The sequence below is a fragment of the Coregonus clupeaformis genome, chromosome 26 (assembly GCF_020615455.1).
Source record: "Coregonus clupeaformis isolate EN_2021a chromosome 26, ASM2061545v1, whole genome shotgun sequence".
Taxonomy (NCBI): domain Eukaryota; kingdom Metazoa; phylum Chordata; class Actinopteri; order Salmoniformes; family Salmonidae; genus Coregonus; species Coregonus clupeaformis.
Genome location: NC_059217.1, coordinates 36,212,724 through 36,233,807, shown reverse-complemented (window position 1 = coordinate 36,233,807; position 21,084 = coordinate 36,212,724). Strand labels below are relative to the sequence as shown.

Sequence of the window (21,084 nt, the reverse complement as noted above, 5' to 3'; positions counted from 1 at the left end):
TCAATCTCCAATGATATTAAAGTACAATTCTGAACATTACTGATATACTGAGTGGCAAGTCAAGAGATCTGCTATTTTTATTGTTTGGTTAATAGCCACACCTGCTGGACAGGTTTAATGTTGCTTGACTGAGCAGTATGGGAGAATAAAAGATGCCAAACTTAGGGTCGGTTTCCCGGACATCTCCATTGAACATGCTTTTTAGTCTAGGACTAGGCTTCATCTGTGTCCGGGAAACCGGCCCATATAGTTCAATTAGCAAGTAAGTAATACTACCTGTTCCATGATACTGAGGAAAATGACATTGAGACAGAGAACCAATTGAGAAAACATTTCAATGGTTCTGAATGACAACCAACTTACATTAACAGCATACATAATGATTAATGTAAATGTAGACAATTAAAACATTACATTTGATAAAAATAAGTACATTACATTTTAATTCAACTATGAAGATCAAAGATCAGTTTAACCAGCTCAGCTATAGACTACACCAGCATGACTAGTATCTATGTGGACCCTACTACAGTTTAACCAGCTCAGCTATAAACTACACCAGCATGACTAGTATCTATGTGGACCCTACTACAGTTTAACCAGCTCAGCTATAGACTACACCAGCATGACTAGTATCTATGTGGACCCTACTACAGTTTAACCAGCTCAGCTATAGACTACACCAGCATAACTAGTATCTATGTGGACCCTACTACAGTTTAACCAGCTCAACAGTACCAGAGAGACAAAACCCAGGGTAGAGGGGCTGAGTGAATGTGGTCTGGACTCTGTGGAGGAGGGTCATTGTATCAGAGACACTGTAAAGGACAGAGTACCTGCCTTGTGATCCAGGTACACTCCTACTCTGGAGGACTGAGGGCCTGATACTTTAGTCTCAACATTATTGTGTCTGAACAAATAACCACACCTATTGCACTTTATACTCCAGGACTTGTCATTGAGTCCAAATGTATTACCTCTCCGTGTTCTGCTGATGTCTTTATATGAGACTGCTGTAATAACACACTCCCCACTCCACTCCACCTCCCAGTAACAGCATCCAGACAGACCCTCTCTACACAGAACCATCAAGTCATTTGTGAATCTGTCTGGATGATCAGGATATGGTTGGACTTAGCGTTTATAGGTCACCTTTCTGTTCCCTTCAGACAGAGAGAGGTATGTGTGTTTGGGTCCAGTGTGAGCTGACAGGAATCTGGGAGAAGAGCAGAGCAGAGACCAATGAGGGGAGTTAGAACAATAAGTTAAGTCAGATATTGTATCTACCCTGTCTTTGATCAGAGCACAGCAGAGATCAAATCAGAGAAATATGATGAGTCAGATAGCTACCCAGTCTTTGATTAGATCTACTATTTCTATATATTTCTAGAGGGATTGTTAGGAGTGTCAGTAAAAAAGAGACTGTTAGTTACTTCAGAATAAAGAGACTCACATTGTAAGAACTGTTCTCTGGTCTTGGGCTCTGGAGGCAGTACAACATCCACTATATTCACTACAGACACACAAACACATTCACAGAGAGAGGGAATGTTATCATCATACCATATTCCACATGTATATGACTAGTAGGGAACATTCAATGGTCTAAAGTTGATGTTCTTATTATTTTCAACACACCTGTAGTGGAGATCTTGGTCCATTCTCCTTTAAGGAAGTCTTCTAGTTTCTCTCTCAGTTCAGACACAGTCTTACTCACATCTCCAAAGTACTGAAGAGGACGGACAACGATGCTGGTTAAGTCTGAAGATACACTGATACTGGAGAGAGACTGAGAACTCTGGAGAGAGAGAAAGAGAAAGACAGAGAGAGCGAGAGACACACACACAGACAGAACAGAACAGAATGATTGAAACGTTTATTTTCATATCACATGTAACAAGGCAGTTTAGTTACCTGGAGGAAATGGATGTGATCCTCTGTGTGTGGGAGCTGCTCCAGCTCAGTGCTTCTCTTCCTCAGCTCAGCTATCTCCTGCTCCAGTTGCTCCAGGAGTCCTTCAGCTTGACTCACTTTAGCCTTCTCTTGGGCTCTGATCAGCTCCTTCACCTCAGAGCGCCTTCTCTCAATGGAGCAGATCAGCTCAGTAAAGATCTTATCACTGTCCTCCACTGCTGCCTGTGCAGAGTGCTGTTAAGACAGAGAGAGAGAGAGAGAGAGAGAGAGAGAGAGAGAGAAGGCTCCATTTTAAGCAGTCTATTATCTTTCCAACTGGGAGCCCAAGCAGCCTGTTTCCCACAGTGGGATTGGAGACGGGCCCCTCTCTCTCTCTCCCTCTCTCTCTCTGACTGGAGGAGAGAAGTGAAATGGTGTGTCTCCTCTGGTCAACAATACTCCACAGCCTGTTGGAGCTCCTTCTCTCTCTCCTGGAATCTCTGCTGGACCTTCTGCTGACTCATCCCCAGCTGCCTCTGTGGAGAATCACTCTTCAATGAGCTATCAAGCTTTATTTGTTCAGTAGATGAACAGTATAATATTGTGATGTAGGGCCTATAGAGAGGAATGTCTAAAATCTTGAGGAAGTCCCTTTGCAATATGGTATTATTATGCTGCTATGTGAATGATTATAGTTCAGACTGAATTTTTGACTCAAAAAAGGGCATTCAAAACGATAATGGTGTTTGATAACAAATAATAATGGTGTTTGACTTTAGAAAATTGTGATACATTTGAAGCATCTAGGTTAAGAAAATCTATATGCTCAAGGTTTGTGTTCATATTTGTTCTGCTGAGGATCGATTTCATTTGAATTCTCTCATATTCAAACAGCCTTAGATCCTACTGTATCTTTAATTCTTTGTTTATCAGACAGTCACCAACAAGTAGTTCTGGTCTTACCTGTTTCTCAGTCCTCTCTGCTGCAGCCTGCACTGTATCATGGCCTTTATGTTCATCCATCACACACTGATAACAGATACACTGCTGATCGGTACGATCCTGTAGTTGTGCGGTGGCTTTGACCAGCTTGTGCTTCTTGAAAGCAGGAGATTCATAGTGAGGTTGGAGGTGAGTCTCACAGTAAGAGGCCACCAGACAGGACATGAGGGCTTTCTGCTTTCTGGTCCCAGTGCAGAAATCACACGCCACATCTCCAGGTCCAGCATAGCACAGAGCAGGAGGGGGAGCAGCCTGGAGTCCTGTCTTCTTCAGTTTCTCCACCACCTCAGCCAACATGTTATTTTTCCTCAGAGTAGGCCTTGGAATGAAGGTCTCTCTGCACGGAGGACAGCTATAGACCCCTTTCAGAACATCCTGATCCCAGCAGCCCTCAATACAGCTTCTACAGTAACTGTGTCCACAGGGGATGGTGACTGGCTCCTTCAGTAGATCCAGACAGACAGAACAACAGAACTGGTCCTGGTCCAGGTCGAGCAGAACTCCCTGCTGAGCCATTTGGACGGTTGTTCACTCTCACACAGACAGACGACACAGAGACTCAGATCAGTATTTCTTCCTCAGAAGAGAGTTTGTGGAAGGGGAATGGACTTTCTGGTTCTGCCAGATGGGTGGGTGGGGTTAAAAGAAGGGAGGGAGACAGACAAGTAGTTTTGTTCCAGGTTAAGGCCTTAAGTTTAACATGGAATAAATCAAATAATGAACTTTCTCAAATATGAGTTGTTAGAATAAAGGAAGTACAGTCCCTTTAGAAAGTATTGACAAAATGGGATTAAAATGGGATTAATTGTCATTGTTTGTCAATGATCAACACAAAAATTCTGTAATGTCAAAGTGGAGAATAAAAATCTTACATTTGTAAAACAAATATATGAAACATAAAAAACGAATATATCTTGATTAGATAAGTATTCAACCCCCTGAGTCAATACATGTTAGAATCACCTTTGGCAGCGATTAAAGCTGTGAGTCTTTCTGAGTAAGTCTCTTAAGAGTTTTCCACACCTGTATTGTTCAACATTTGCCCATTATTCTTTTCAAGATTCTTCAACAACCATGTAGCAACTTGCCATATATTTTCAAGCACATTTAAGTCAAAAACTGTAACTCGACCACTCAGGAACATTCACTGTCTTCTTGGTAAGCAATATTTGGCCTTGTGTTAAGGGTTATTTACTTGCTTAAGGGTAAATTCATCTCTCAGTGTCTGGTATAAAGCAGACTGAACCAGGTTTTCCACTTGGATTTTACCTGTGCTTAGCTCCATTCTGTTTCTTTTTTATCCTGAAAAACTCCCCAGTCCTTAACGATTACAAGCATCCCCATAACATGATGCAGCTACCACTATGCTTGAAAATATGGAGAATGGTACTCAGTAATGTGTTGTATTTAATTTGCCATAACACTTTGTATTCAGGACAAAAAATGAATTGCTTAGACACATTTTCTGCAGTATTACTTTAGTGTGTTGTTGCAAACAGGATGCATATTTTGTAATATTTTTTATTCTGTACAGGCTTCCTTCTTTTCACTCTGTCAATTAGGCTAGTATTTGAGTAACTACAATGTTGTTGATCCATCCTCAGTTGTCTCCTATCACAGCTATTAAATTGTGTAACTGTTTTAAAAAACCCTAGAGTTGATGTCTGCGCACCCGCAGAAATCGAACTAGCATAATAAAAAAATCCCTATTCAAATCTGTCTGTATAAGATAGAGATATTTGGCAGAGCTACAGCTGTGTTTGTCAGACCATGGGACATCCCGAAAATTGGTCTTCTCACGAAAACATCTGTAGCGTCCGAACGGTTTGGCCTATAAAACCTCCTTGGAAACATGAGACTCTCACGAACACAACGGGGTTCTCTGTTTTGCTCTACGACCCCCACAAGCTTCACAGGACTCGTCTGAAGTCTGTACCACAGATCTGCCAACTTCTGTCTTTAGCGTCCGAACAGTTTAAGCTACACACTAATATGGCCTTCTATGGAAAGATGAGACCACAGATAGAACAATGAGACTGATATTTCACTGGATTTATAAATGTGAAGCATCCGGTTGGTGGTGAGAGGAAGCCCAGTGGCCGGCAGTGGGAGAAGATGGAACAAGGTGGATTTTGGCCAACATTCTGCTAATGTTCTCATCGATTGAACATTTGATCTCAATACAGATTTCTGTTCGCAAAACTAGAATCTGTTACGAACAGAGTGGACTAAGTTCTGGAGACTTGACCCTTTGCCAAAGTTTCAAAAAATTGCGTTGTTTAGAAGGAGTGCAAGGACGAATTGTGTTATTGTACACACACACTTCACAGAGTAGGCATTCCCTAATGGAAATGTGCAAATACATGCTAGAATGCGCCAATAGGATCTCGCTAGCTCGTGCTTGGCTCAAAAACATTGAACGTTTCTTCAAGTGCAGTAGCAAAAACCATCAAGCGCTATGATGAAACTGGCTCTCATGAGGACCGCGACATGAAAGGAAGACCCAGAGTTACCTCTGCTGCAGAGGATAAGTTCATTAGAGTTACCAGCCTCAGAAATAGCAGCCCAAATAAATGCTTCACAGAGTTCAAGTAACAGACACATCTCAACATCAACTGTTCAGAGGGGACTGTGTGAATCAGGCCTTCATGGTTGAATTGCTGCAAAGAAACCACTACTAAAGGACACCAATAAGAAGAAGATACCTGCTTGTGCCAAGAAACACGAGCAATGGACATTAGACTGGTGGAAATTTGTCTGGCGTCCAAATTGGAGATTTTTGGTTCCAACTGCCGTGTCTTTGTGAGATGCGGTGTGGGTGAACGGATGATCTCCGCATGTGTAGTTCCCACCATAAAGCATGGAGGAGGAGGTGTTATGGTGTGGGGGTGATTAGCTGGTGACACTGTCTGATTTATTTAGAATTCAAGGCACACTTAACCAGCATGGCTACCACAGCATTCTGCAGCGATATGCCATCCCATCTGGTTTGGGCTTAGTGGAACTATCATTTGTTTTTCAACAGGACAATGACCCAACACACCTCCAGGCTGTGTAAGGGCTATTTTACCAAGAAGGAGAGTGATGGAGTGCTGGATCAGATGACCTGGCCTCCACAATCCCCCGACCTCAACCCAATTGAGATGTTTTGGGATGAGTCGGAGTGAAGGAAAAGCAGCCAACAAGTGCTCAGCATATGTGGGAACTCCTTCAAGACATTTGAAAAAGCATTCCAGGTGAAGCTGGTTGAGAGAATGCCAAGAGTGTGCAAAGCTGTCATCAAAGCAAAGGGTGGCTATTTGAAGAATCTCAAATATAAAATATATTTCGATTTGTTTAACACTTTTTTGGTTACTTCATGATTCCATATGTGTTATTTAATAGTTGGGATGTCTTCACTATTATTCTACAATGTAAAACATAGTAAAAATAAATAAAAACCCTTGAATGAGTAGGTGTGTCCAAACGTTTGACTGTTACTGTACATGGGGGGCCAGTATGAAAAAAAATATATATATATATCACTCACTAAACTGTAAGTCGCTGTGGATAAGAGCGTCTGCTAAATGACTAAAATGTAAAAAAAATGTAAATGTTGGTTGTTTTGCTCTAGGACGCATACGAGCACACACAAGACTTGTCTGAAGGCAGCCCGGTAAAAGTTATAAAAATGAATGGAAGTCTATATGGAAGTAGTTTAGTATCTAAAAAAAGGGGTTGAATGTGTCATAAAAATAAAAAATTAAATTAAAAACAAATAGTTTCCTGATCTTTCTTATATCTCTCAGATATAGGACAGATACTACAAAACAAACTTCATTTAGATTTTGTTTTGGACTATCCGTTTTTCCATGTATGAATTGGTTATTCAATGCGTTTCTATGGGTAATACCAACTTCAGTGTTTCAACAAATACTTTTGTATATATATTTTTTTATACCTAAAGGGGTTTCCTTCCTCTCTGCCAACTGAGTTAGGAAGGACGCCTGTATCTTTGTAGTGACTGGGTGTATTGATACACCACCCAAAGTGTAATTAATAACTTCACCATGCTCAAAGGGATATTCAATGTCTACTTTTTGTTTTTTTACCCATCTACCAATAGGTGCCCTTCTTTCGAGGCATTGGAAAACCTCCCTGGTCTTTGTGGTTGAATCTATGTTTGAAAATCACTGCTCGACTGAGGGGACTTACAGCGATGAGGTAGTCATTGAAAAATCATGTTAAACACTATTATTACACACAGAGTGAGTCCATGCAACTTATTATGTGACTTGTTAAGCAAATGTTTACTCCTGAACTTATTTAGGCTTGCCATAACAAAGGGGTTGAATACTTATTGACTCAAGTCATTTCAGTTTAACATTTTTAATTAATTTGTAAAAATGTCGAAAAACATAATTCCACTTTGACATTATGGGGTATTGTGTGTATGCCAGTGACAAAAACATATAATTTGAATCCATGTTAAATTCAGGCTGTGACACAACAAAATGTGGTAAAAGTCAACGGGTGTGAATACTTTCTGAAGGCACTGTAAGTTGAGCAAGGTCTGAGATGTTTCCACGATTAGTTTGGTTGGAGTTAGAGAAGAGACCAAAGTAGCTTTTCAGATAAGCAGTAGGTGGAGCTGTATAACTATGACAGTCATGTCAACCACCTCCTAACCTTCTACTGCACCTGTGTAATATATCCCCTGGTGAAGACAGGGGCCTGACTCTGACTACTCTTATGGGAGGAAGTGAGCATTTCCCATGTTAATAGTAAATATTGGGCTATGTACACTACTAGCATGTTGCATTGAGACTTGTCTCGTGAAAACCTGGAGCCAAAACGATGACAATAAAAAGTATTTATACCTGTTTTTGCTTTACATCAGTTTAAACACAATGATACAAACAAAACCAAGCTGTAAATGTCTTCATTTGAAGTACAGCCATATGGATTTCTTCAGTAAGCAGTTGGGACAGATGTGATTAAGAATACAACAGCAAACCTGTATGGAGCGATTTCAGTGCCAACAGAAATTGTATTTTAATTCTATCATTTTGCATTTGTATTAGGATATTGAATTTAAATTTCATATTTTTGCATTTGTAATGCACAAATTGAATAATAGAATTCATAATTTGAACTTGTATTTCATGATTTGAAACGGAATTGAATGAATATTTCATTAAAGTTTTAAAATTCAATATCAATATAATTTAATATTTATATATTCAGTTTCAATATGGTAGATATTGCATTCATTGTCTGTGTTTCAACTTTACAAACTATTATTTCAAGTTTATCAAATGTTTCATATATTCAACTTCTCGGATGCATTCAGATTCAGTTTTCAAATTCAGTTTTCTAAATTCAGATTCAAAACCAGAGATAACATCCTGGTACTTTGCCAGCCAGGTAAGGTAGAGGAGAACAGATAGAATAAAATGCTCTCTGTGGTAAACAGAGCCAATGTGGCATGTTGAATTTATTTTCTTCTTATGAATTTGGCTCTAGCTATTATGACCCCAATCCTGAAAGTTTAGACTCTCTGGAACATGGATCTGTCATCTGTTCCCCTCACAGGCCGCGCAGGACAGGGAGTGTCACAAAAAACACAATTTGGTCCCCATAAGAAATTTAGTTGAATAGCCCTGTCATAGCCCTTTTAAGGATAGCCTTTCTACTCCCTATTTAATCTTGCTCTAGTGACTGACTGGGTTCGAACCAGGTCTCCTGCATGTCACAAGACTGTTTTAGCCAACTTAGCTAAAGCCTATAGGGATAAGTTCAGGAAATTCATGTAAAGGACGACACACTGCTAACTTAACGAGTACTGCTTCCCCCTGATTCAGATCATACTGAGACTCAAACTCAGGACCTCTGCCTCGCAAACACGTGACCGCCCTCCTGAAGCATTTTAAGCCAACACGCTATTAAAAAAGGGTTTCTTCAATTGCGGAAGGGGTGACACTTTAGGCTGATGAGTGAGTTTCACAGATCCCCATCTGCTACATTTACCCCCCAAACTTCCTCCACAGCGACCCCCAGTGGTTAAGGTGAGCGCATCTGTAGCTCCAAGGCCATTGGCACCGTTGTAAAGGACGCCAAGCTGCCTGCTTAGTGAGTACCGCTTCTGTTATGTGAATTATTTAACAAACTATTTCAGTGTCTCTGTGTGTCTCCCAAAAGGTTGTAAGTCTTTTGGATTTAAGAAACGGACAGAGTCCCGGTCTGCATAGTCAGAGATTTATTCATTGAGAATTCTGCCATCACAATTTCAGAGTCCATCTTTTATACTCATACGTCATACAAAAATCCCTCCCCTCTTTAGGCAGGCTGTAGTTTTCCACTTTAAAACTGCTCTCCTGACCATCAGTTCACACACACACATAAATACACACACACATACAGTGGGGAAAACAAGTATTTAGTCAGCCACCAATTGTGCAAGTTCTCCCACTTAAAAAGATGAGAGAGGCCTGTAATTTTCATCATAGGTACACGTCAACTATGACAGACAAATTGAGATTTTTTTCCCAGAAAATCACATTGTAGGATTTTTTATGAATTTATTTGCATATTATGGTGGAAAATAAGTATTTGGTCACCTACAAACAAGCAAGATTTCTGTCTCTCACAGACCTGTAACTTCTTCTTTAAGAGGCTCCTCTGTCCTCCACTCGTTACCTGTATTAATGGCACCTGTTTGAACTTGTTATCAGTATAAAAGACACCTGTCCACAACCTCAAACAGTCACACTCCAAACTCCACTATGGCCAAGACCAAAGAGCTGTCAAAGGACACCAGAAACAAAATTGTAGACCTGCACCAGGCTGGGAAGACTGAATCTGCAATAGGTAAGCAGCTTGGTTTGAAGAAATCAACTGTGGGAGCAATTATTAGGAAATGGAAGACATACAAGACCACTGATAATCTCCCTCGATCTGGGGCTCCACACAAGATCTCACCCCGTGGGGTCAAAATGATCACAAGAACGGTGAGCAAAAATCCCAGAACCACACGGGGGGACCTAGAGAATGACCTGCAGAGAGCTGGGACCAAAGTAACAAAGCCTACCATCAGTAACACACTACGCCTCCAGGGTCTCAAATCCTGCAGTGCCAGACGTGTCCCCCTGCTTAAGCCAGTACATGTCCAGGCACGTCTGAAGTTTGCTAGAGTGCATTTGGATGATCCAGAAGAGGATTGGGAGAATGTCATATGGTCAGATGAAACCAAAATATAACTTTTTGGTAAAAACTCAACTTGTCGTGTTTGGAGGACAAAGAATGCTGAGTTGCATCCAAAGAACACCATACCTACTGTGAAGCATGGGGGTGGAAACATCATTCTTTGGGGCTGTTTTTCTGCAAAGGTCCAGGACGACTGATCCGTGTAAAGGAAAGAATGAATGGGGCCATGTATCGTGAGATTTTGAGTGAAAACCTCCTTCCATCAGCAAGGGCATTGAAGATGAAACGTGGCTGGGTCTTTCAGCATGACAATGATCCCAAACACACCGCCCGGGCAATGAAGGAGTGGCTTCGTAAGAAGCATTTCAAGGTCCTGGAGTGGCCAAGCCAGTCTCCAGATCTCAACCCCATAGAAAATCTTTGGAGGGAGTTGAAAGTCCATGTTGCCCAGCAACAGCCCCAAAACATCACTGCTCTAGAGGAGATCTGCATGAAGGAATGGGCCAAAATACCAGCAACAGTGTGTGAAAACCTTGTGAAGACTTACAGAAAACGTTTGACCTGTGTCATTGCCAACAAAGGGTATATAACAAAGTATTGAGAAACTTTTGTTATTGACCAAATACTTATTTTCCACCATAATTTGCAAATAAATTCATAAAAAATCCTACAATGTGATTTTCTGGATTTTTTTTTCTCATTTTGTCTGTCATAGTTGATGTGTACCTATGATGAAAATTACAGGCCTCTCTCATCTTTTTAAGTGGGAGAACTTGCACAATTGGTGGCTGACTAAATACTTTTTCCCCCCACTGTACATACACACACATACACATGCATTCCTTAGTTATCGCCATCCTCATACTCCTTAAAAAGCCTAACCGTTTCTCTCCTCCCTAAATTGGGAGGCCTCTTTATCTTGGTTTCTCAGTTGTCTGTAGACAGTTCTCCTTGTCCTTTGTTGTCTGGCCTAACTCTTACTCACATTGCTAAATAGTAGCTCAATGTCATAGTCTTTACTGGTCCTACACTCACACATTCTAACACAGTTTCAGGGTGTAATAATTAGTCATTAATAATTATTCTATCAGCTTCCCCCTGATTCAGCTCATACAGTGACTCGATCTCAGGACTTCTGCCTCAAAAACACATGTGACCGCCCTCCTGAAGCATTCCCACCCATCTTGTTATTTTAAAAATGTCTTAAATTGCGCAAGGGGCAACACTTCAGGCTGAGGAGAGACTTTCACAGATCTGCTACACTAATACAAGTCTTTAAGATCCAGCAAGATTACTCATCAAAAGAGCTTGGTTTGGTGATCCATGCTTATGTGATGAGAACCTGAAGATGTTTTAGTTTGACATGTGTTAGTTTCAAGTCTCCAGCAAGGATAGTCATTATATGGGTAACGTGAATGTCTGGGTTAAGACTGTGTTAGCCTGCTGAGCTAAAGCCTAGGAATTGGTCCTGTGACTTGGATGGGTCTCTTCAACGAGGAGGTCAAAGGGGGGTGAAGTGTAACACAGGTGGTTCAGTGACTACGCTCGTGTGATGAGTAACTTGTCTGAGACCTAAAAGGTTGCATTGTCTGGCACACAGGAGACCTGGGTTAGAACCCCATCGGTCAAACTAACACGTCTTCAGGTCTCAGACAATGTTGCTCATCACATTTACATTTTAGTCATTTAGCAGACGCTCTTATCCAGAGCGACTTACAGTTAGTGAATACATCTTTTTTATTTATTTTTATACTGGCCCCCCGTGGGAATCGAACCCACAACCCTGGCGTTGCAAACGCCATGCTCTATCAACTGAGCTACATCCCAGCCGGCCATTCCCTCCCCTACCCTGGGCCAATTGTGCGCCGCCCATGAGTCTCCCGGTCGCGGCCGGCTGCGACAGAGCCTGGATTCGAACCAGGATCTCTAGTGGCACAGTTAGTACTGCGATGCAGTGCCTTAGACCACTGCGCCACTCAGGAGTTCATCACATGCATGGATCACCAAACCACCTCTGTTGCACTCTCATTAAATGGGGCACAGATCTGTCTACTTGTGTTTGTCATAGAAAGTGTTGTTGTTTTGCAGTAGGCCTGATTTAGAACCCAGTCAGTTATATTGGTGCTGTGATCTCTGAATATGAGGTCAAAGGGGGGTGAAATCTAACCTATAACAGGGCTATTCAACTATTCAGCAAAATTGTGTTTTTTGTGACACTCCCTTCCGACGTGTCCTGCGTGGCCTGTGATCATCATAGATGGGAACAGAAGGCAGGTCCATGTTCCTGAGAGTCTAAGCATTCATAATAGCTTATATCCAAAACGGTTCAAAAGCTAGAGCCAAATTCATAGGAAGAAAATAAATTCAACAGGCCACATTGGCTTCAGAAACCGCCAGAAGCTTCTGTTTACCACAGACAGCATTTCTTCTATCTGTGTTCCTCTACCTTACCTGCACAGGAGGCTGGTGAGGGGAGGACAGCTCATAATAATGGCTGGAAAGGAGCGAATGGAATGGCATCAAACACATGTGTTTGATGTATTTGATACCGTGCCACCAACCTTCTTACCTGGCTGGGAAAGTACCAGGATGTTATCTCTGGTTTTGAATCTGAATTTAGAGAACTGTATTTGAAAACTGAATCTGAATGCATCTGAGAAGTTGAATATATGAAATTTTGATCAACTTTAAATTATAGTTTGTAAACTTGATACAGACAATGAATGCAATATCTACCACATTGAAACTGAATATTTTAATTCGGGGTTGGGGGGGTAATCATTTAGACTCAAGGGCCACATCAGGATGTTTAAAATTCAATGGAGAGCCGCACAGATTCTTTTTGGACCGGTTTGCGGGCCAGAAAAATTAGTTATTTCCAAATATATAGGTCCATTATAATTTCTACATATTACTTTCTATCTGGTTTTCAACGTTGAAGTGTAGCGTGGAGTCATTTCTTAAATAAATAATACTCTACAATAAAATTCACTACGGGCTGTATTTTGCCCAACCCTGATGAAGACCACGCTAAATTAGAAATGGTGGTTTGGTTCCTGACTCAAAGAGAAGACACTGCTGTGCTCCACAACTAAGGCTGCCTAACCGGCATAACAGATACATCTCTTTATATGGCTTTGGGACACATCTATATACAGTATGGCTCTGGGTGGAATGATGGGTATTGTGTTGGTTTCAGTCTGTAAAGGATTGGGTGGACCAGGGAATGGCCAGACCTGTTGGTTTCAGTCTGTAAAGGATTGAGTGGACCAGGGAATGGCCAGACCTGTTGGTTTCAGTCTGTAAAGGATTGGGTGGACCAGAGAATGGCCAGACCTGTTGGTTTCAGTCTGTAAAGGATTGGGTGGACCAGAGAATGGCCAGACCTGTTGGTTTCAGTCTGTAAAGGATTGGGTGGACCAGAGAATGGCCAGACCTGTTGGTTTCAGTCTGTAAAGGATTGGGTGGACCAGGGAATGGCCAGACCTGTTGGTTTCAGTCTGTAAAGGATTGGGTGGACCAGGGAATGGCCAGACCTGTTGGTTTCAGTCTGTAAAGGATTGGATGGACCAGAGAATGGCCAGACCTATTGGTTTCAGTCTGTAAAGGATTGGGTGGACCAGAGAATGGCCAGACCTGTTGGTTTCAGTCTGTAAAGGATTGGGTGGACCAGAGAATGGCCAGACCTGTTGGTTTCAGTCTGTAAAGGATTGAGTGGACCAGAGAATGGCCAGACCTGTTGGTTTCAGTCTGTAAAGGATTGGGTGGACCAGGGAATGGCCAGACCTGTTGGTTTCAGTCTGTAAAGGATTGGGTGGACCAGAGAATGGCCAGACCTGTTGGACAGAAGCTACTGTAGTCAGACATGCAACCAGGTGATTAAGACCATGATTCCACCCTCACAGGGATATAGTACAGAAGAATATCCATGGTATTAAGTATAGAAGAATATCCATGGTATTAAGTACAGAAGAATATCCATGGTATTAAGTATAGAAGAATATCCATGATATTAAGTATAGAAGAATATTCACGGTATTAAGTATAGCAGAATATCCATGTTATTAAGTATAGTAGAAAATCCATGGTATTAAGTATAGAAGAATATCCACGGTATTAAGTATAGCAGAATATCCATGTTATTAAGTATAGTAGAAAATCCATGGTATTAGGTATTGTAGAACATCCATGGTTTTAAGTATAAAATAATATCCATGGTATTAAGTATAGTAGAATATCCATGGTATTAAGTATAGTAGAATATCCATGGTATTAAGTAAAGAAGAATATCCATGGTATTAAGTATAGAAGAATATCCATGATATTAAGTATAGTAGAATATCCATGGTATTAAGTATAGAAGAATATCCATGGTATTAAGTATAGAAGAATATTGATGGTATTACATATAGTAGAAGATCCATGGTATTAAGTATAGAAGAATATCGATGGTATTAAGTATAGAAGAATATCCATGGTATTACGTATAGTAGAAGATCCATGGTATTAAGTATAAAAGAATATCGATGGTACTAAGTATAGTAGAATATCCATGGTATTAAGTATAGAAGAATATCCATGGTATTAAGTATAGTAGAATATCCATGGTATTAAGTATAGTAGAATATCCATGGTATTAAGTATAGTAGAATATCCATGGTATTAAGTATAGAAGAATATCCATGGTATTAAGTATAGAAGAAGATCCATGGTATTACGTATAGTAGAAGATCCATGGTATTAAGTATAGAAGAATATCCATGGTATTAAGTAAAGAAGAATATCCATGGTATTAAGTATAGAAGAATATCCAATTACTAATGCCAGGAATGAATTAACAAGTCTATTTAGTATCAAGGTAAGTTCTAACTTATTTAGCATGACAGCATACTGTCAAGCAGCGTATCGAATTAGACATTAATTTGACCTTCATTTTCCCACCTCTGTAAACTATTTAACCAAATGTATTTTGTATTAAACATGTTTCTCCACAGAAACAATGCCACTGGATAGCCTACCTAGCCTACCTAGCCTACCTAGCCTACCTAACTAGGTAGAAAACGAAATACTGGACACATTCTGCTGATATACAGGAACAAGAACTTCTCCCAAAGGACTTCCCCTCTAGAACTGTGCAGTGGTTGTGTCAAGAGGATCAAAATCAAAGGCTACATTCTGATTGGTTTATCAGGTCTCCGGAAATTGTTGGACTGATTCATTGCAAGCACACTACCGTTCAAAAGTTTGGGGTCACTTGGAAATGTCCTTGTTTTCGAAAGAAAAGCAATTTTTTTGTCCATTAAAATAACATCACATTGATCAGAAATACAGTGTAGACATTGTTAATGTTGTAAATGGCTATTGTTGCTGGAAAGGGCAGATTTTTAATGGAATATCTACATAGGCGTGTAGAGGCCCATTACCAGCAACCATCAGTCCTGTGTTCCAATGGCACGTTGCGTTTGCTAATCCAAGTTCATCATTTTAAAAGGCTAATTGATCATTAGAAAACCCTTTTGCAATTATGTTGCAAGAAAACTGAAAACTGTTGTGCTGATTAAAGAAGAAATAAAACTGACCTTCTTGAGACTAGTTGAGTATCTGGAGCATCAGCAATTGTGGGTTCGATTACAGGCTCAAAATGGCCAGAAACAAATAACTTTCTTCTGAAACTTGTCAGTCTATTCTTGTTCTGAGAAATGAAGGCTATTCCATGCGAGAAATTGCCAAGAAACTGAAGATCTCGTACAATGCTGTGTAATACTCCCTTCACAGAACAGCACAAACTGGATCTAACCAGAATAGAAAGAGGAGTGGGAGGCCCCGGTGCACAACTGAGCAAGAGGACAAATACATTAGAGTGTCTAGTTTGAGAAACAGACACCTCACAGGTCCTCAACTGGCAGCTTCATTAAATAGTACCCGCAAAACACCAGTCTCAACGTCAACAGTGAAGAGGCAACTCCGGGATGCTGACCTTTTAGACAGAGTTGCAAAGAAAAAATTAATATTTTCTTTTTATTGGCCAGTCTGATATATGGCTTTTCCTTTGCAAATGAGTACCAGTCTTACCTACTCATTCAAGGGTTTTTCTTTATTTTTACTATTTTCTACATTGTAGAATAATAATGAAGACATCAAAACTATGAAATAACACATATTGAATCATGTAGTAACCAAAAAAGTGTTAAACAAATCAAAATATATTTTATATTTGAGGTTCTTAAAATAGCCACCCTTTGCCTTGACAGCTTTGCACACTCTTGGCATTCTCTCAACCAGCTTCATGAGGTAGTCACCTGGAATGCATTTCAATTAACAGGTGTGCATTCTTAAAAGTAAATGTGTGTAATTTATTTCCTTCTTAATGCATTTGAGCCAATCAGTTGTGTTGTTACAAGGTAGGGGTGGGGTATACAGAAGATATCCCTATTTGGAAAAAGACCAAGCCCATATTATGGCAAAAACAGCTCAAATTAGCAAAGAGAAACAACAGTCCATCATTACTTTAAGACATGAAGGTCAGTCAATACGGAACATTTCAAGAACTTTGAAAGTTTCTTCAAGTGCAGTCGCAAAAACCATCAAGCGCTATGATGAAACTGGCTCTCATGAGGACCACCACAGGAATGGAAGATCCAGAGTTACCTCTGCTGCAGAGGACAAGTTCATTACATTTACCAGCCTCAAAAATTGCAGCCCAAATAAATGCTTCACAGAGTTCAAGTAACAGACACATCTCAACATCAACTTTTCAGAGGAGACTGTGTGAATTAGGCCTTCATGGTCGAATTGCTGCAAAGAAACCACTACTAAAGGACACCAATAAGAAGAAGATACTTTCTTGGGCCGAGAAACACGAGCAATGGACATTAGACCGGTGGAAATGTGTCCTTTGGTCTGGAGTCCAAATTTGAAAATGTTGGTTCCAACCGCCGTGTCTTTGTGAGACGCGGTGTGGGTGAACGGATGATCTCTGCATGTGTATTTCCCACCGTAAAGCATGGAGGAGAAGGTGTTATTGTGTGGGGGTGCTGGTGACACAGTCTGTGATTTATTTAGAATTCAAGGCACACTTAACCGATATGGCTACCACAGTATTCTGCAGCGATACGCCATCCCATCTGGTTTGGGCTTAATGGGACTATCATTTGTTTTTCAACAGGACAATGACCCAACACACCTTCAGGCTGTGTAAGGGCTATTTTACCAAGAAGGAGAGCGATGGAGTGCTGCATCAGATGACCTGGCCTTCACAATCCCCCGTCCTCAACAAAACTGAGATGGTTTGGGATGAGTCAGACCGCAGAGTGAAGGAAAAGCATCCAACAAGTGCTCAGCATACATGGGAACTCCTTCAAGACTGTTGGAAAAGCATTCCAGGTGAAGCTGGTTGAGAGAATGCCAAGAGTGTGCAAAGCTGTCATTAAGGCAAAGGGTGTCTATTTGAAGAATCTCAAATATAAAATATATTTTGATTTGTTTAACACTTTTTTTGGTTACTACATGATTCCATATGTGTTATTTCATAATTTTGATGTCTACACTATTATTCTACAATGTAGAAAATAGTAAAAATAAAGAAAAACCCTTGAATGAGTAGGTGTTCTAAAACTTTTGACCGGTAGTGTATATATATATAAACACACATATGCACACGCAAACACACACACACAGAAAAAGCTGCCGGGCCTGCTAAGAGTGTGCAGGTAAGTCTTGCTGGTGACCAGGGGGTAGAGGTTGGCTGTCTCCTGGTAGTACTGGCAATGCTTGACCTCCAGGGGGCACTGCTACTGTAGCTCCTCCATCTAAAGACAAGTTAACACATCACCACAGTGTTTGAAACAGATGGGGACAAATCCTAACTTCCTCTTCAGTCTAATGTTCACTTAGTCTCCCATTGACATCAATGCATGACTACTTGAGGAAGTGCGAATTCGACAAACAGTTATTATTATCTATGGTAATACTAGTCTATAAAAGAGGATGTTATAACTGAAGGTAACTTGTAATGATCTTTGACCGCAACGGCGGAATTTGCTTTTCCCAGATGTATTATCTGCATGTGTTCCACGGCCTGAGGAGAAGACAGACAAGAGAAGAAGAAGATGTTATCCCACCAACATGGGAGAGTGATGACCCAGTTCAAAAGTGTTTCCAATTAACAAACTGTAGATTAAACGGTGCTCTCTTTTGTTTAGGTTGAGCTAATCAGTGGAGGCTCCTCAGAGGAGGAAGGGGAGGACCATCCTCCTCAGTGAATTTCATAAAAATACAAATAGTGAAACATAACAAAAGTGATCCTTTTTAGATTAAACTATAATAAATATATTCACGCCACCAAATAACTCATTAAAACACATTTTGCAATGAAGGTCTATAGTAGCCTCAACAGCAATCTCTGGGGTAGCACCATGCTGTAGCCGGAGGACAGCTATTTTCCGTCGTCCTCTGGGTACACTGACTTCAATACAAAACTTAGGAGGCTCATGGTTCTCACCCCCTTTCATAGACTTACACAGTAATTATGACGACTTCCGTATTATAATGTATTAACTATAATACACTCAAGAGAACGGAACACACACCCCACCCAATAGTGGTCACAGTTACCTCTGAGCCATGGAGTAGGCTGACTCCACTGGGAGAGCGCAGGGCATCAGCATGTAGGAGGCAACACGCACTGGAAGCAGCTCAGTCACCTGGGAAAACAGACTGCCTGCATGTCTCTCCCTGCACGCCTACACACACACACACACACACACACACACACACACACACACACACACACACTAAACACTAAACATAGCTAACAGACAACCTGCTAACATAGGACTTCAAACCAGACTTAAGGTTCAGTATCCAGTATTATACTAAATTTAAAGGTTCAGTATCCAGTACTATATTACATTTAAAGGTTCAGTATCCAGTATTATACTACATTTAAAGGTTCAGTATCCAGTACTATACTACATTTAAAGGTTCAGTATCCAGTACTATACTACATTTAAAGGTTCAGTATCCAGTACTATACTACATTTAAAGGTTCAGTATCCAGTACTATACTACATTTCTATATACAGAGGTCAACAGAGACAGACTTGACTTTCATTCGGAAAACATTGATATGAGCAAACGCATACAAAAATAGTGATTGTTCTGTGAGTGTATCACATCTGACCTTTTTGAATAGGTACTGGTAGGTTTTCAATGCTGTGTACATCCAGCCACCAGTGGTGTTTGCGCGGGGGGTTGAGCCTCCGAAGTAGCAGGGTCTTAGTGGACCAAATCTCTTCAGCAGTGGCTTCTGTTGACTCATTCACCATCTCATAGTAAGAGGCTGTTTCCATCACCATCACACAGCCAGAGCCTGTTTCAGTCACCATCACACCGGCAGAGGTGCTCTCAGATCGGAAGAGATCTGAAATATCATCACACCAATGAATGGAGACATTTTCAATTATACATAATTTGAATAAACAAACGTTGATGTGAAATACATGTTCATTACGTTAGACAAAGTAATAGCAAGTTAAAAAAGAGCTCACTGTTTTCTTGCAGGAATCAAAGTGCATCCATGTATCCATTGTTGCATATCTCAGACATTATCTGTTGAACAGAAATCACCAAGAGCTGGTTTCTCAGACACAGATTAAGACTAGTTCTGGAATAAAAGCATGTTCAATAGAGATTTCCCATTTAAAGTGGTTTTTTTGTCCAAGATTAAGTTGACTAATCTGTGTCTGGGAAACCAGCCCTAAGAGTTTAAAGCTGGAATCCGTACTTGGTGAAAATGCCACCTCCGATTGCGATATTACAACAAAGTTACTTCCCCCTCATGTATCATTGCACGCGTGATAGAACAGTATGTACCTCAAATTGTTTTCCCCACAATGCTGAATGCTCCTCTCCTTAATGGAAATTGACGCAAGTAAAAGTGAAAGCTACCCAGTAAAATATGACTTGAGTAAAAGTCTAAAAGTATTTGGTTTTAAATATACTTAAGTATCAAAAGAAAATGTAATCGCTTAAATATACTTAAGTATCAAAAGTAAAAGTATAAGTCAATGCCAGATCAGAGTCAGTAGGGATGACCAGGGATGTCCTCTTGATAAGTGTGTGAATTGGACCATTTTCCTGTCCTTCTAAGCATTCAAAATGTAACAAATACTTGTGGGTGTCAGGGAAAATGTATGGAGTAAAAAGTACATTATTTTCTTTAGGAATGTAGTGAAGTAAAAGTTGTCAAAAATATAAATAGTAAAGTAAAAAGAACACAAAAAAGTAGTACTTAAAAGTATTTTTGCTAAGGTACTTTACACTACAGAGTACAGTAAAGTATAGTTCAGTAAAGAAAAGTAGTGTAGTTCAGCACAGTGCAGTCAAGGCGGGGTTGTAGTGCTCGTTCACGAGCTCACAAATATGGTATGGCTCTGAATTATCAATTTGCGCCTGTTTGATAAATCCCAATAATTTGTTTCAAACGCAAATACTAGAATCTCCACATATGCCATAATTCTGTAAGACATTTATGCACGGTTGATAAATGAGAACCCTAGAGATTGTTATTACATTAATAACAATCCGACATCACATTCTACCTGTTCATGCACAAGGTATAGTAGGCCTATATGCCTAATCATTATGTACTAAATACATTAAATATTGACTGTATAATAATTAAGAAGTCATTATTTCATGTATGTCATATTTAGTCTGTTCGTTTCAACAGTTTCGGCCAACTACCAATGTACAGTATTCAACATACCTATGGGCATTCCAATGGTGAGCACCACTGCCATCAATGCACCTGTCGAGGCTCCAAATACTTTGGATTCGCCATGAGGTGGGGGACTTGCTCAAGGATACAGCTAGAGGCTCCTACGTAGTAAATGCCAATGAACCCACAACCTGCAAAATAAATATTCCATCCTCCTTTCAAGTCGAGCATCTTTATTTTGAGTAAACCACACCGACTTTAATGGTCAACAACACTGTAAAACT

General features: G+C 40.4%; 1 protein-coding gene across 1 annotated transcript; it reads right to left on the bottom strand.

Annotated features, from left to right (window-relative positions):
- Positions 1-1,753: 1,753 nt before the first annotated feature.
- LOC123481927 (E3 ubiquitin/ISG15 ligase TRIM25-like) lies at positions 1,754-20,882 on the bottom strand (the record flags this gene model as incomplete). Its single annotated transcript, XM_045207629.1, has 5 exons — positions 20,849-20,882; positions 19,302-19,501; positions 2,863-3,372; positions 1,915-2,139; positions 1,754-1,798 (listed from the first exon to the last, which is right to left on the bottom strand). Coding segments are annotated over exons 1-5 (1,014 nt in total), but the record flags the coding sequence as incomplete, so codon positions are not given.
- Positions 20,883-21,084: the final 202 nt, after the last annotated feature.